Source organism: Rissa tridactyla, chromosome 3 (assembly GCF_028500815.1).
Source record: "Rissa tridactyla isolate bRisTri1 chromosome 3, bRisTri1.patW.cur.20221130, whole genome shotgun sequence".
In the NCBI taxonomy this organism is placed as follows: domain Eukaryota; kingdom Metazoa; phylum Chordata; class Aves; order Charadriiformes; family Laridae; genus Rissa; species Rissa tridactyla.
Window position 1 is genome coordinate 65,557,495 of NC_071468.1, and position 15,059 is coordinate 65,572,553.

Sequence of the window (15,059 nt, forward strand, 5' to 3'; positions counted from 1 at the left end):
TGCTTTGTCTCTGATATACAGTTACTTATGCTGACTCATGCAAGTCTGCTCTTTTCCCCACTTATACGTTATTTTCCCTATTTGTGTTGCCTTGGGTTTGTTGTCTTTATGCTATTGGTGCACGTTGTGTGGCACATGGCAGCACAGAATAGCGCATCACGGAGGCTGAGCAAGAAGATCCAATCCTGAAACAAAACCTGCCACCGCTTCTTGGTCAGACCTCAACATGAATCGCCATTACTTTGAAATCTCTGTTGAACCAAAACTTGGAACTGAAACCTCAAAATATTCTGCTTGCCAGTTCTGAACAACAGCTTGTCAACACCTGCTGGCTGCACTGGATGCTATTCAGTGCTGGAACTGTTTGCGTCCAGTAAAGAGGTCCCGAGTGACCTGGTATCGTATAGCAGCTCCTTCCTCCCATCTTCTCTATTTCTTTCTCGTCGTATAACACCAACACATGTGAAATAAGCCTTTTCCTTTGCTCCTTCATGACGATGCTAGGTAGTGCTGCCCTGCCAATTCATTTACTGTAGGAATTAGGTGGTTTACATTTCTACTTAAGACCAGCTACTGCTGGCGTGAAGGCACTGTTCCCATCTTCACATCACAAGAAGCTTCCTCTTGCCTCCCAGCCACCTGTGCTTTGTTGCTGCTGCTGGAACCTAGTGACCTTCCTTCAGCATATCAGTGTATAAAGATGTGCGTGTTCTGGGGCTGTGTCTTTAAGAGTGGACGAACTTCTCCTTCCTTTTCCCCACACTGTTCCTGGTCTCAGCATGGTGTTCTCGAGGTCCTCAGTCCCATACACTTCAGTTATGGAGCTGATGAGAAGTTTGGAGTGCAAATACTACCCAGAGTCCGGCACTGGTTATCACTGTTGTGCACATATGACCTTCTCTGTTTTCAAATGTAAATAGAAACTCACGTGTGACATAACGTAGTGTCATGCTTAACATAATGACATGTTTATCAAAAGCCCTAGACAAGGTGTTCTGACTCATGGAAGCTCAACATCATTGCTGCCAGAGCCACGCTCTCTTAAAACCTTGGTAACTGCTGGAGTCAGCTACTGTCCAGCAAGGGATTATCCAGCATGATCTTCTTCCCATGGGTACAAACTCAGTGCAGACGCTGCACCTGTACCCCAGGAACGTGGCGGGTGATACTGCAACTCTCTCCCAGGGAAAGAACCTGGAATTAAAGAGTGCTATGACACTCAAGAAGGTCTGATCCTGCAATGCAGAAGGTATTCAGCAGGAGCGTGTGGCCAGTCTCGGAGTTGGGAGGCAGCTCCTTTAGGTCTGTTCACTGCTGATACCAGTCTTCTGGCTGAGGGAACGTGTGTGCAGGTAGTATATGATCCCAGCCCTGAATCTGGTGAGTATCTTGAATTCTGGATTTGGTTCGAGGCATTGTTGTCTGGTTTAGGTATATTTGTACATTGAATATTTTCTTATAGAAGACTGGCACGAGCCACCGTGGCACTAAATTCTTTTTGCTACAAAGATTGCATAACATTTATCGTTGTGAAATGTGTTCCTGTTTAGTGAGTCAAGCATACAGAAAGTAATCCTGTGCAAGTCTACCCAGTATCCACATACCAACTCAGCCTGTATAAAAACAAGGCTGCCTGTAACCACTGAGAACAATAAACTCTTCTTCAAGGGAAGGGCAACAAAAAAGCATTTTGTTACCTGACAGCTGAGTCAGAACCCAAAGAAGGTAAGAAAACTGGGCAGCCAGATACAAGTGATTTTTGGGAATGTGCCGTTGGGGACCTGAGATCTTCAGAGCTCCGTTACTGAGTGGCGCGCTGACGGGTTTTGCTCAGACAAACGGCCTGCCCGGCAGCGCCCCTGTGATGCCGAGCATCGCAAAGGCCCCCAGCGGCCCTGCAACTCTGAGCCGGTGCTGTGCTGAGCTACGGCAGCCCCGAGCTCGGGGCCGGCCGCCTGCCTCCTGCAGCCCCTCCTGTGCCCCACACCCTCGAGTTTGGCCAGGAATGTGTCCGTGCTGGTCTTTGCTGAGATTTCCCAAACTCTGGCTTGTTCTCCTGCTGTGACCTGGGCTTGCCTTGAGCTGCGTTACTACAGCAATGCCACACCTGAACCTTTCGCAGATCTGGCGGGCGACACGTTTCTTCAGCTGCGGCACAGTGGTGACTTCTCCGTGACTTCTCTGCTGGTGGTGTAAGGCAGAATTGCTCAATGCTGGCGGCTCTCTTGGCTTTGGTGTTGTGAGGCAGGGTGCTTGCATCTCCTGGTGTCGGCTTTCTGCCACTCTGGGGAATTCCCAGGTTTTGTGCAAAACTTCCCCTTTTAAAGGGATTGCTTCCCCTTTAATTGCTTTTCTTTGCTTGCCCCCGTCCTCCTCTTGGAGGCTGCAGACATGGGGCTTCCTAAAGCCTGTGCTTTTGGTGCTGTCTGCTCTGGAGGCCTGTGCCCTGGACGGCCACATTACAGCCATCTACAAGCACAATGTGGTCTTTTTCAAGACATTTAGAATGGAATGGACTATTTCAGTTGGAAGGGACCTACAACAATCATCTAGTCCAACGGCCTGACCGCTTCAGGGCTGACCAAATTAAAGCACATTATTAAGGGCATTGTCCAAACGCCTCTTAACCACCGACAGGCTTGGGGCATCGACCACCTCTCTAGGAAGCCTGTTCCAGTGTTTGCTCCTGTCAGAGGACACTGCAGTGCTGGTGGCTCCTGAGCAGGCCTTGATGGTGATGGACAAAAATAAGACTTCCGGGTAAAATTACATAGTGAAGAGGAAGATATTGTCACATGAAGAATATATTCCTTGATTTGTTACATAGCGGTAAATGTGATTGGGCAGGTTATGTTCCTTTACCCTCACGGACATACCACAGGTTCTAAAAAAGGGTGGTTTTTTATGAAGCACCTGAAACTACAGTAGTAATACGCTATTTCCAAAATACCATGCAAAAATTACTTTTCAGAAGAAAAAAATTGCTTTGTATGAGCAATTTCAAATTTTGTTTTATGCAAAAATTGCTTTTCATAACAAAAATAGTTAAAATCAATTATTTCTCAAAAAAAGAGCGTGAAAGCTCTAGGCAGGGAGATCAGCACAGTTCAAGGGTTAGCATGAGCCCAGGAGGGAGGACATTCTCAGGGCATCTGCTACAACTATAATAAGTCATTGGCCAAAGGCAAGAGGCATGGCAGGACCACGTGTCTCATAAGTGTAGATGAATCGTCTGCACTCTGAAGCATGAGGGCTGTCCTTCACACAGGTGGTCTGCCTTCAGCACTGGCTGAATTTTTAACCGATGGCAACCACAGGCAGTAAGGTTATATGGAGTAGTGTGCCCTAACCAGGGGAGTCTGGGCTTGCCCCGAGATGGGTTTGAAAACCTGGAGAGGGAAGTACAAAGAGAGTATGCAAGTGTTCCTTCCACGGAGCCCCCCGTAGATCAGCATTGCATCTGACACGCTTTCTTAGCCTTTTGTTCACCTTTTCTTTACAGCATTTCTAATTGGAAACAAGATCCACTTCCTAGAAATGTTTCTTTTACTTCTTACCGTAAAGAGATGCCCTAATTATTGGCAGAACTGTACTGTACCTTGCCAGATTACTCAATAGGAGATTACTTCCAAAGCAAACTTACTAGTCTTTACTCCTCCTCTTTCTATCCGGTTTATATTCCGCATGCCCGATGCAGGAGCTGCGAGGCACAACCATGCTCCCTTCCCAGCCTCTCCTGCACGCTGCGGTGTTTGCGCTCGCAGTCCTTCAGGCCCTGGCCTCCAACACCTTCATTGCAGCCGTCTACGAGCATGCCGTCATCCTGCCAGATGCCACTGACGAGCCTGTTTCTCCCGATGATGCTTTGGCCCTGATGAACAAAAACATGGATGTCTTGGAAGGGGCCATCAAGGAAGCCGCCCAGCAGGTACTAGGTCTATTGGGAATGTTGTTAATTAGTGTTTTCTTCTCCTGCTCACCCTCCTGATTATCTGTTGGTGACTGAATTCTTAACGGAGCCCATTGTCTCAGGGTGCCCACATCATTGTGACTCCTGAAGACGGCATTTATGGCTGGCGTTTCACCAGAGAAGCCATCTACCCCTACCTGGAGGATATCCCTGATCCGGCGGTGAACTGGGTTCCCTGTACCGACCCCACAAGGTGATTCCTTCTGCAGTGATTTATATGGTTTCAAATTAGTGTGTCACAGAGTCATGCTCCTGGTAACTGCTGAACAACTGCTATTTTTTTAATCTATTAAAAATCCCAAGTACTGTAGAAATGAAATGCATCAAAAAGAACTCTAATTGAAATGGTAATGGGAATATGCAAGGTAAAATGCATTGATACAGTCTCACTTTTAAAATTCACAAAAGGAGGAAAATGAGGAAATATGAGGCAAAATCATTATTTCTAAAACGTGTAAAACTTTATCACTCTAGAACAATTGTGAAAATCTCCTGTAAGTATAAGCTAGTTTATCATCACGTCGGATGCATAGATTAGACAAGGGGATTCAGTCCTCAGCTCGTGTGGCTGGGTGATCCCTAAATCAAATTGCACAAAATACTTCTCTAGATCTGAAAGAAATGCACTCTAGAAATTCATCTGCTTGTACAGTCTGCTGTGTTACACAGGGTTGCTCTGAGTGTGTGTCAGCAGGGGACACCAAGAGGACCAGGTTTGTTTCTAAGCTAAGCTTTTGTATTTTTCTGTTCCGAGTCTTTATGAAGCTAGATTTCAGGAGTCTCCAGCTCTGTAAATGCTGTGGCCACTTATTGCTAAAGGTGTATGGATAGCTGCCTTAAAGAGATTGAAGAGTCTTAAAAAAGGTTAAAATGGTCTTTTGAAATGGAGGCTTAGATCTGCCTTATAATTTATCTTTAAGTTATCTGTATACTTATTTATTTCCCCGCATATTTTCTGAAGCTTTTCATATCTTTGCATGTGTGTTAGCTCCAAATTGTATCCACACAGAAAATAATAACTTAATCTTGTTAGGAGTACAGGAGAGGAGAGCATTTTTTAAAGCTAAAAGAGCAATTTAAAATTATGCTATGAACAGAGAAGAAAAAGAACATAACTCTTGATTTGATCTATACCTTTTCTGCACCTGGGGACACACAGTTAGTGGAACGGTAATTTTGAATGCATTCCTTCCATGTCTGAACTTAAACTTGTAAAGGTTTTTGTTTTTTTTTTTCTCTCACCAAAATGCATTAGATTTGCTCCAGCTCCAGTGCAGGAACGACTCAGCTGCATGGCCAGGAATAACTCCATCTATGTGGTTGCGAACATGGGGGACAAGAAGCCGTGTAACGCCAGTGATCCCAGCTGCCCCAGCGACGGTCGCTATCAGTACAACACTGATGTCGTCTTTGACCCAGAGGGCAAACTGGTGGCTCGTTACCACAAGGTAAAGAGGCACTTCAGCATCACCCTGTAATTGATTATCAATATACTTTTAATCTCTCTGGCACGAACTTCAGATGGTTTATACAGTAATTTTACATAGTTGTAGAGAGACAACCAATCCAGGATGATCTGATGCAAGGCTCTTATGGCCAGAAAGAAAAGCAGGCAAGTCAATGATCGATCAGGCATCATTCCCAAGAGCATTGCAGCTGCAGAGCGCATACCAGATACCAAACACCTAAGGGCTACGTTTATGATAGTAACAGGGAAAGAAGCAGTGTCAGAGTTTTCCATACTCAGTAAATGTCAGCAGAGTTGTAGCCAAGCCAGGTAGCTAGGCGTCTCTTCCAGGAGGCAGCTGGGGCGCAGCCACCCTATTTTGTAGGGGGAGAGGGTTGGTTGGATGGATGCAAACCCGCTGTGCCGGCCAGCTCAGGTGTCTCAACCCCCAGCTTTGCCTTAAAGCCTCTCTCAGGTGCAAAAGTAGCTGTTCATAATCTTGCCTTATTTTTAGTTTCTAACATGCCATTTTCTTCACCTGCAGTACAACCTGTTCAGAAGAGAAACTCAGTTTAATTACCCGAAAGAGCCGGAAGCTGTCACCTTTGAGACTCCCTTTGGGAAGTTCGGCATTTTCACGTGCTTCGACATCCTTTTCCGGGAGCCTGCCGTGGTCCTGGTGAGCGAGTTGCAGGTGGACACCGTGCTCTTCCCAACGGCGTGGATGAACGTCCTGCCGTTTCTGACCGCGGTTGAGTTTCACTCTGCCTGGGCTATGGGCATGGGCGTCAATTTGCTTTCAGCAAATACGCACAACATCAACTTGGCAATGACAGGTGAGTTGCATTTGGGAAATGGGATATTGTCTACAGAGTACTGGATTCAGAAGCAGGCAAAAGTGTTTTAAAAATAGTGAAGTCTCTGGAAAACAGTCTTTCACTCAGACTAAAAATACTCTTGATGTTGTATTGACAGTGGTAAACAGCTTCAAGCAAGGAAACGTTAAATGTTCTGGGAGAGGTAAAATTAGAAACTGTATGACATTAAATTCTGATATTTCAAAAGTGAAATTTTCTTTAAAAATAACACAGTTTTACTTAAATTTTCAGCCTTTCCTTTAAAACAGCATTTTTTGTTTAAAAATCAATGCTATGTTAAATGGAGGAAAAAAAGTTATAAACAGAACTTAATAACCCAAAACCAAGTCCTGTTGAATATTGAATAAAATATTTCAAGGTTTTTGTCACTGCTGAAGAATTAGAGCTATTTATATTTTGGGTTGATCTGAATTGATATTTACTGCCAATTTCTTTTCTGTAAACTGAGAAAACGTTGCTGTAGCTGCATCTGTAACTCTTCCCTGATGCAGAAATGAAGGCCCCAAAGGAACATTTTTGCCTGTCTAAATAGATTGAGCTGAGTTTAGGCCACAGCCCCAGGTTTCCTTCTTTAAAATGTAATTACCCCCGTGATTTCCTTCTTTGGCAAATAAGCCACTCTTGGAGCTCTGATTTATATTTAAATTAACATAAGTTCCTAAAAAAAAAAAAAGAGATGGTCGAGTGTTAAAATGCCATTTAAGGCTCAGATTCAAGATCCAGTGAACCACAAAAGCTATGAAGTTTAGGTGATGTTTTTATACTACGATGGGTATTTCAGTGGTTCTGCTTTTTAAAATTCTTCCAAAATTCTCTGTAACGTGTTGACTGAAAATAGCATCACCAAAAAAGCCCACCGGTGTGGCACAGGGGGCAACTGACCCCCTTGCTGGGCCGTGCTCCGGGGTGCTGGCTGACGGAGGGCTGGTGGGTGTCCTTGGCAGGCAGCGGGCTGTTCACGCCGGAGGGACCCCTTGCCTACCATTATGACAGCAGGACAGAGGAGGGATGTCTCCTGCTAGCGGAGCTGAGCGCACGCCCCCGTCTCTCCCCCACCTACCCCCCTGCTGTCAACTGGAGCTCGTACGCCACAAGCATCAAGAAATTTCCAGAAGGAAATGACACTTTTTCGGGAGCTGTTCGGCGGGACATATTCACTTTCAGTGAACTCAGGTGCAAAGCTGGAAATTACACGGTTTGCCAAGGAGACCTCTGCTGTCATTTGGTCTATCAGATGTCAAACAAGAGCAAAGACGAAGTTTATGTCCTGGGTGCGTTTGATGGCCTTCATGGTTCTCTCATAAAGTACCATTGGCAGGTAATTGGTTTTGTAGGGGCAAGTGTGGGTTGTATATACCTACACCCCAACCAACCCAAAACACTTGTCTGTTACTGCATCGTGAGAACTTTTCTTGCTGTCAAATCCACCTCTTGATTGTTGAAAGCTTAGTGGTATTTTGCCTTTCTGTATCCTCCTCCCCGCAGATCTGCACGCTGCTCAAGTGCCAGAGCACGGACAGGAACACGTGTGGGCAGCCGGTGGAGACGGCTCAGACCAAGTTTGAGATGTTCTCCCTCAGCGGCACGTTTGGCACTAACTACGTCTTTCCAGAAGTCTTGTACAGCGGAGTAGAGCTGGCCCCCGGGGAGTTCGAGGTAATGGGGCAACTGGGAGCTGTTTGACACAAGGTCTTCCAGGCTCTGTTACTGGAAACGGATAGGGCAGCAAAGTCCCATCCAAGAACCACTTTCTTTCGTTCTGCAGACCGTAACTCAAGGGGACATTTAAACTGATGGATTGAATTAATCCTTACTGAGGAGAAGATATAAACGCTAAGGCCAAGAATCTCTTCAGGGTTTTCTTTAGCAAATATGCCTTCCCACTTCAGGTCCCAAATCTATAAATAACAGCCTTCAAGGACCTGTTTTCTGCAGATTTTGCTAACGGGCATTTTAGGAAACAAAGAAATCAAATACTGTGAGAAATTGCCCAAGCAAGAAAAAATACTAATGAGTATCATGCATAAGAGTAGAGATCCTATGCAGTTAAAAATGTTAAAAGGGATTTGCAAGGGTTTCGTAGGGTTTAGGTTTTTTATTTGAAACTTCAGCGTATATTTTTACCAAAAGATGTTTTCATTAATAAACCTTAGATTACATTTATGTAAGAGGCTAGATGAAATCTCAATTGATTTGGAAGAGCTATTAAATAGGTTACAAGAGACAATGAAGAGAGTGAAAAGGACTTGAAAAGTTTTAGGGGAAACAAGGGTGACTTTTCTACAAGGTGGAGAATGGAAAAGCATTGCTCATTTTCATTTGTTCTGAATGAGACTGTAAAAACATACACATCAAAGGATTTATTGGTATGCTAAAATATGATCATGGCCTAATTTTTTTTAAACAGTTATATTTTCTTAACAAGTACATGCTTATTTTTTGTCACAGAGGCTCTTAAAAAGTTGACGGTATTCATAGTCTATGAACAACAGGGTTTTCAAATCGGTCTGTAAAAAGTAACTAAGAAAAGCAACATATGGCCAGTAGCCTGAAATTCTCTATTTCCATCTGGAAATTGTTTTGGGGTCTACAAATGAAAAAAGATTTCAAATTAATATCCTAGATATGTATATAACCTATGAGTAACTAACGAGAACCTAACAAATCAGTTACTGTCACTTACCACCTTCTTATGAGGTATTGAAAATTATCTTTTTTTTCCAAAGATAGAATTGAAGGAAGTTTTGAAGACCTTCAGGTCCAAGGAAATGTGTCAAGGCTATGGCAGAGCCAGAAAGAATTCTGGTTTCTTTCATTCTCACGATTGTGTTTTAAAAGTGCTGCACCAAAATATTCAGCCTCTAAGGCCTATCCTTTCTGTAACACGCAATATTGCTACTCTGTTAGTGGAACATTAGTATCATTCTTTTTCTTTTCAACTAGGTGCTACGTGATGGACGTTTGAAAAGTAAGCACGGCACATCGAAACCGCTCTTAACAGCGACACTTTTTGGAAGGCTTTATGAAAAGGACCTGCCGCATCCTCTGCGAACCTCCCCGTAATGTAACTCCGTAGCTATTACACAGTCACCGCAGACAGGAGGAGAATTCCCTACAGTGATCCACTTCCTCATGAGACGTGGCAGTTATCCTGTATCACTCCTGCTCTGCAATCTTGCACTTCTGCTCAGCAGCTGTGGTAGTTGAGTTTATTTAGTAGAAAGCAATGCGAACACTCTGTTGTGTACCTATATGAATGGTATTTTTTTTTTTATAGTGCTTGAGCTAGTGTAATAATTTTTTAGTGTGAATGCCCTGTCATGTGAAATCTTTAATTAGAAATTATTTTTTTTTTCCCAATCATGTAGATTGCCAGAATAAAACTAGCAAGGTGACTGACACTGAAATGTGTGAAATGTGAAGTTTGCCAATTTGCTGCAGAACAAATCTTCGCCAAGGAAGCCTTTCTGCCCCTTTTGCCCCTTCCTGTTTTTCAGACTGTATAAGCACTAAGTGTCTGTGTTTCTCAGCCTTACACACCAATCAATAGGGCCTCCCTAATGCTCTGTGGGCCTGGGCCCCATTCTGACCACGGGACCGTACAATGAATAGAAAAATCGATTCGAAATGAGTTCAGGTGCAGCCTTAAAGGGAGAAAGTGGTCCTCCACAACCCACACAGGCACTGAGTCTGGCCAAGCTCTGCGAAGCATCTCCAGTTCTGCAGTCCCTCTGAGCTTGCACTGCTTTGTGCGTGGCGTACGCGTGCTCGGTCCAATGCACTTCAGACCACACTTACCTCATAAACACACATACCAACACAATCTCCAGGGTATTTGGGAAATTTCTTCAAAACTGTGAAAACATAGGAAATGGGCAACGTTTTAGTACCTGAAACACATTTGACCATATAGTGAGAGAAATGGGCATTATTCAAAACTTCTGGCAATGACACGTACAACTTGGTGGTCCTGGACCTGGTGTGTGTCTATCATGTTCTGCAGCAACCAGGCCTCATTTGCACCGCATACGCCTTGGTGTGATCCCTGCCTCAATGTTCGTCCCATAGTCTTTTGGATCTACTGCCCTTCACAGCACTGTCATACAGCCTGCACCATGCTTAGCACTGAGCTGCCCTATATGTGGCACATAAGAAACACTCTGTGGCTTCCCACCCCATACACACCAATGTATGTTATCCACAAGTTCTTGAAATCACATACTTTCTGTTTTCCCATGTGCTGTTGCTTCTCAGCACACAACTTTGGAGGCTCCTTCCAGGGCTTGTTTCATCTTGGAAATAAAAAGCTGAGCTCATACTCAGGGGGAGGACTGTACTGCTTGGGAGCAGTTATCCAAGGTGGGCAGGACCTCGAGGTCGTGCTTGCTGGTGGCTTGTCCAGCACCTCACCCTTTTTTCACCTGTCTTGTGGTTGTAACCCAGACTAGTCTTTCATCAAACAGAGGAGGTTTTGGTCAAGAGAGGTTATGACCGACCTGTGTCAGCGCTAATCCCATATGACTGCTGGGTGTGCAGTACGTACAGAGTCTAGAATTCCAAGAGGCAAAGGGCCATGCTGAAGGGTCGTAGCTGACCCCGCTCCCGTGGAATTTGCATAATGAGGTGAAGTCTCTGTGCTCAAAGAGCAATTAAGACTGGCTTTGTTATCTCCTGTGCAACCCAGGGGAGTGAAGACTCGCCTGGCTGTCAAGGAAATATAAATAACAGGATAGTCTTGGGGAGCCAGGACAGCCCTGCTTTTCGTCAGCAGAGACAGTAAAATCAAGATAACAGAGACTTTGTGTAGCTCTTTGTTTCCTCGAGAGGCTACCATGCCCAGTAACTGACCTTTGCCTCATTACCTGTGAAATGCATATTAAAGTTGACACCCCTGTATATGCTAATGAAGATTTTAGAGATCATGCTAAACATATATGACTATAGCACTTCTCTCTCCACCCAAATCATACTACATGTCACCTAGGGGAGGGAAACCTGGTAATTTTGGGGATAAAAGGATGGAGAAAATGACTGTTAAATTGGGAGAGAAGAAATTTGATACCTGACAGACCAGCTGACGGGCTGCGTTCTCTCCCTCCACCCCAGGACTCTCTGGCTAAGCGCTGCGCCTTTCACCTCTGGTGAATGTTACCCCAGGTTGTTGTACTATCATTATTTTTGCTAGCAATATTAACCTTAATTAATTAGAGCTATTGTAGTTAGCGAATTTATCAATGGCAATCTAGAATCTGCTTCTGTCGCTCTCAATAAAATAACTAATTTAAATTATTTGTGAATCTGATTCAGTGAAAGTCCTTTGGTGGGACTCTGACAGACAAATATTGTAAGTGTTATTATTTTTGCTAGACCAGTTTCAATTATTTGTGAAACTGACTCAGTGAAAGTCCTTTGCTGGGACTCTGATAGTAAATCAGTGAAAGTCCTGGGACTCTGACAGGCAAATATCGGAACTACAGTCCTTTTAATGCTCCCTGAGCCAGTCTGGTACACTCCAGGAGCCCCTTGTCTCACACGTAAAGAGAAGCAGTTTGGGAAGGACAAAGGAGACTGAGCATGCTAGTTATGACGGTTTGCAGCATCATCCCGTTGACCACGCAGGTCTCTTGGTTTGCACTGGACTCAGCACAATCAGGCGCGTGTGGCAGCAAGTGTCTCTGCAGCAGAGCAGCAAGGAGCTCTGCCCTGGGGCTGGTCCCCACAGTGGTGCTTCCCCATCCATCCTCAGCGCTGCTCACTCAGCTGTCTGCCCTGGCAGAGGTCAAGGAAATGCTCTGAGAGGGGTAAGAGCTACCCTGGCATGTAAACTCCAGTATTGAAAAAGATCCTAAAATGGTTTTTAACTTCAAAACATAATTTTCTCTGCTGCCTCCGAACCCTGCTTTTCCCCTCTCCACCCCTGAGGAGGTACCTCTGATACCTTTCTGTTCTAGTCTTGGTCACTCCTTGAGACAGCTCAGGCCTTGGCTCCAGCGTGGTAGGTCTGGAAGAAAGAGGGAACCCCGCTGAGGAGGATGGCCACTGTCTCCTGCAGCCTTCTGACCACACAGGTGCTGAAGGACCTGCCAGCTCAGGTGTGGAGCCAACACTGCACCTCATCCTCATGCTCCCTGCCGCTCACCTCCATCTCCCATTTGGCTGCCCTTCATGCAAAATATACTTTTATTACCTGGCCTAGAATTGCTCATGTGGAAAAGAAAAAAAAAAAGACAAACTGATACTGGAGTGGCATGTAAACGCAGTTTGACTTTTGTTTTTGTTGTTGCAGTCAGATCACTTCATTAAAATCTTTTTTCACTGTTTGGCATCAATAGCTTTACCTGCTAATACACAAAAAAGAAGACTCTTGGGACATTTTAGAAAGAAATGCCTCACAGATATATCAGTGGCACTTGAAACAAACAAATCCTTTGTAGGTTGCCGATATCATGAGTATTTCATGCACTCCAAACGCATGTGGAATTTATAAAAATCTTTCCGAAGATGAAGAGGAATACAGTCAGGAGACATAGACTAAAGAGAATTGTGGACTTTCAGTATATTATCGCTAGGTTTATCTTTACATATTAGGTTAAACTTTTCTAAACTATCTGTCCCAAAAGAGTCAGTGAGAGTTAATTCAAGCTCCTGAGTTCATAAACATTTAGTATTGTATTACTGGGTCTAATAGTTGCACAACCTCTGACTGCACCTAGCTGTTCCACATTATTTAATGGACAACTTAAGATTATGCATACAAAGACATGGCTGTGGTGTCCTGCTCTCTTTAAAAAAAACCCAAACAGATTATTAAGATTCCGTCACCCTATTTTTGCTCAAAGTCTGCTTGCTTTAATTCAATATGTACAATAAATCACAGAATCACAGAATCTTCAGAGTTGGAAGGGACCTCTAGAGATCATCTAGTCCAACTCCCCTGCTAGAGCAGGATTGCCTAGAGCACAACACTCAGGACTGCATCCAGGCGAGTCTTGAAAATCTCCAGAGAAGGGGACTCCACAACCTCCCTGGGCAGCCTGTGCCAGCGCTCTGTCACCCTCACTGTAAAGAAGTTTTTCCGTGTATTTGAACGGAACTTCCTATGTTCTAGCTTGTGCCCATTGCCCCTCGTCCTGTCACTGGGAACCACTGAAAAGAGTCTGGCACCATCCTCCTTCAACCCACCCTTTAGATACTTGTAAATGTTAATCAGGTCCCCCCTCAGCCTTCTCTTCTCCAGGCTGAAGAGTCCCAGCTCTCTCAGCCTTTCCTCATAAGGGAGATGCTCCAGCCCCTCACTCATCTTAGTTGCCCTGCGCTGGACCCGCTCCAGTAGTTCCCTGTCCCTCTTGAACTGGGGAGCCCAAAACTGGATGCAGTATTCCAGTTGTGGCCTCACCAGTGCAGAGTAGAGGGGGAGAATGACCTCCTTCGACCTACTGGCCACACTCTTCCCTATGCAGCCCAGGATTCCATTGGCCTTTTTGGCAACAAGGGCACATTGTTGGCTCATGAATAATTTACTGTCTACTAGGACCCCCAGGTCCTTCTCCTCAGAACTACTTCCCAGCAGGTCCACCCCTAACCTATACTGGTGCTTAGCATTCTTCCTCCCCAGGTGCAGGACCTTGCACTTGCTTTTGTTGAACCTCATTAGGTTCTTCTCTGCCCAGCTCTCCAGCCTGTCCAGGTCATGCTGGATGGCAGCATGGCCCTCTGGGGTGCCAGCCACCCCTCCCAGTTTGGTATCATCAGCGAACTTGCTGAGGATACACTCTGTCCCATCATCCAGGTCATTAACGGATATACTGAACAAAATTGGACCGAGTATTGACCCCTGAGGGACACCACTGGTTACAGGCCTCCAACTAGACTCTGTGCCGCTGATCACAACCCTCTGAGTTCTGTCACACAGCCAGCTCTCAATCCACCTCAGTGTCACCTTATCTAGCCCATACTTCCTCAGCTTCCTAATGAGGATGTTATGGGAGACAGTGTCAAAAGCCTTGCTAAAGTCAAGGTAGATGGCATCTACGGCTCTCCCCTCATCCAGCCAACCAGTTATAACATCATAGAAAGCTATCAGATTTGTCAAGCATGATTTACCCTTGGTAAATCCATGTTGACCACTTCCAATAACTTCCTGTTCCTCAACGTGTTTGAAGATGACATCCAGAATGAGTCGCTCCATTACCTTCCCAGGGACAGAGGTGAGACTAACCGGCCTGTAGTTCCCTGGGTCCTCCTTCTTGCCTTTTTTGAAGATTGGAGTGATGTCAGCCTTCCTCCAGTCCTCAGGCATCTCTCCTGTTCCCCATGACCTTTCAAAGATGATGGAGAGTGGTCTAGCAATAACATCTGCCAGCTCTCTCACCACTCGTGGGTGCATCCCATCAGCGCCCATGAACTTATGAATGTCCAGCTTGGCCAAGTGGTCTCTGACCCGGTTCTCCTCAACTGAGGGAAAATCTTCCTCTCTCCAGACCTTCCCCCCTTGCCTCCAGGGTATGGGATTCGTGAAGGACAGCTTTAGCAGTAAAGACCGAAGAAAAGAAGGCATTCAATAACTCTGCCTTCTCTGTGTCTTCCACCACTAGGGCACCTGTCTCATTCATCAGTGGGCCTACATTTTCCCTAGTCTTCCTTTTTCTATTGATATACTGAAAGAATCTCTTCTTATTGTCTTTAACTGCAGTGGCCAAGCTGAGTTCTGATTGAGCTTTGGCCCTTCTAATTTTCCCCCTACATAGCTTCGTTATATCTTGAT

At 45.0% G+C, this 15,059-nt stretch overlaps 1 protein-coding gene across 2 annotated transcripts; it reads left to right on the plus strand.

Annotated features, from left to right (window-relative positions):
- Positions 1-99: 99 nt before the first annotated feature.
- LOC128907274 (pantetheinase-like) lies at positions 100-9,827 on the plus strand. Of its 2 annotated transcripts, none has more exons than XM_054195944.1 (8): positions 100-1,380; positions 3,698-3,928; positions 4,033-4,163; positions 5,226-5,418; positions 5,962-6,253; positions 7,240-7,613; positions 7,781-7,951; positions 9,239-9,827. In XM_054195944.1, exons 1-8 carry the CDS (start codon positions 1,360-1,362, stop codon positions 9,356-9,358), a joined length of 1,533 nt encoding a protein of 510 aa, XP_054051919.1. In that variant the 5' UTR covers positions 100-1,359; the 3' UTR covers positions 9,359-9,827. The 2 variants fall into 2 exon arrangements, with proteins under 2 accessions (XP_054051919.1, XP_054051920.1); XM_054195945.1 differs by lacking the exon at positions 100-1,380 and adding an exon at positions 1,416-1,725 and having other exon boundaries at positions 9,239-9,826.
- The last annotated feature ends 5,232 nt before the right edge of the window (positions 9,828-15,059 follow it).

Coding starts and splice junctions, on each gene's coding strand:
- LOC128907274 (XM_054195944.1), top strand. CDS start 1,360: ATGATCCCAGCCCTGAATCTG. Junction 4,164..5,225: donor CCCTGTACCGACCCCACAAG/GTGATTCCTTCT, acceptor AAAATGCATTAG/ATTTGCTCCAGCTCCAGTGC. Junction 6,254..7,239: donor CATCAACTTGGCAATGACAG/GTGAGTTGCATT, acceptor TGTCCTTGGCAG/GCAGCGGGCTGTTCACGCCG.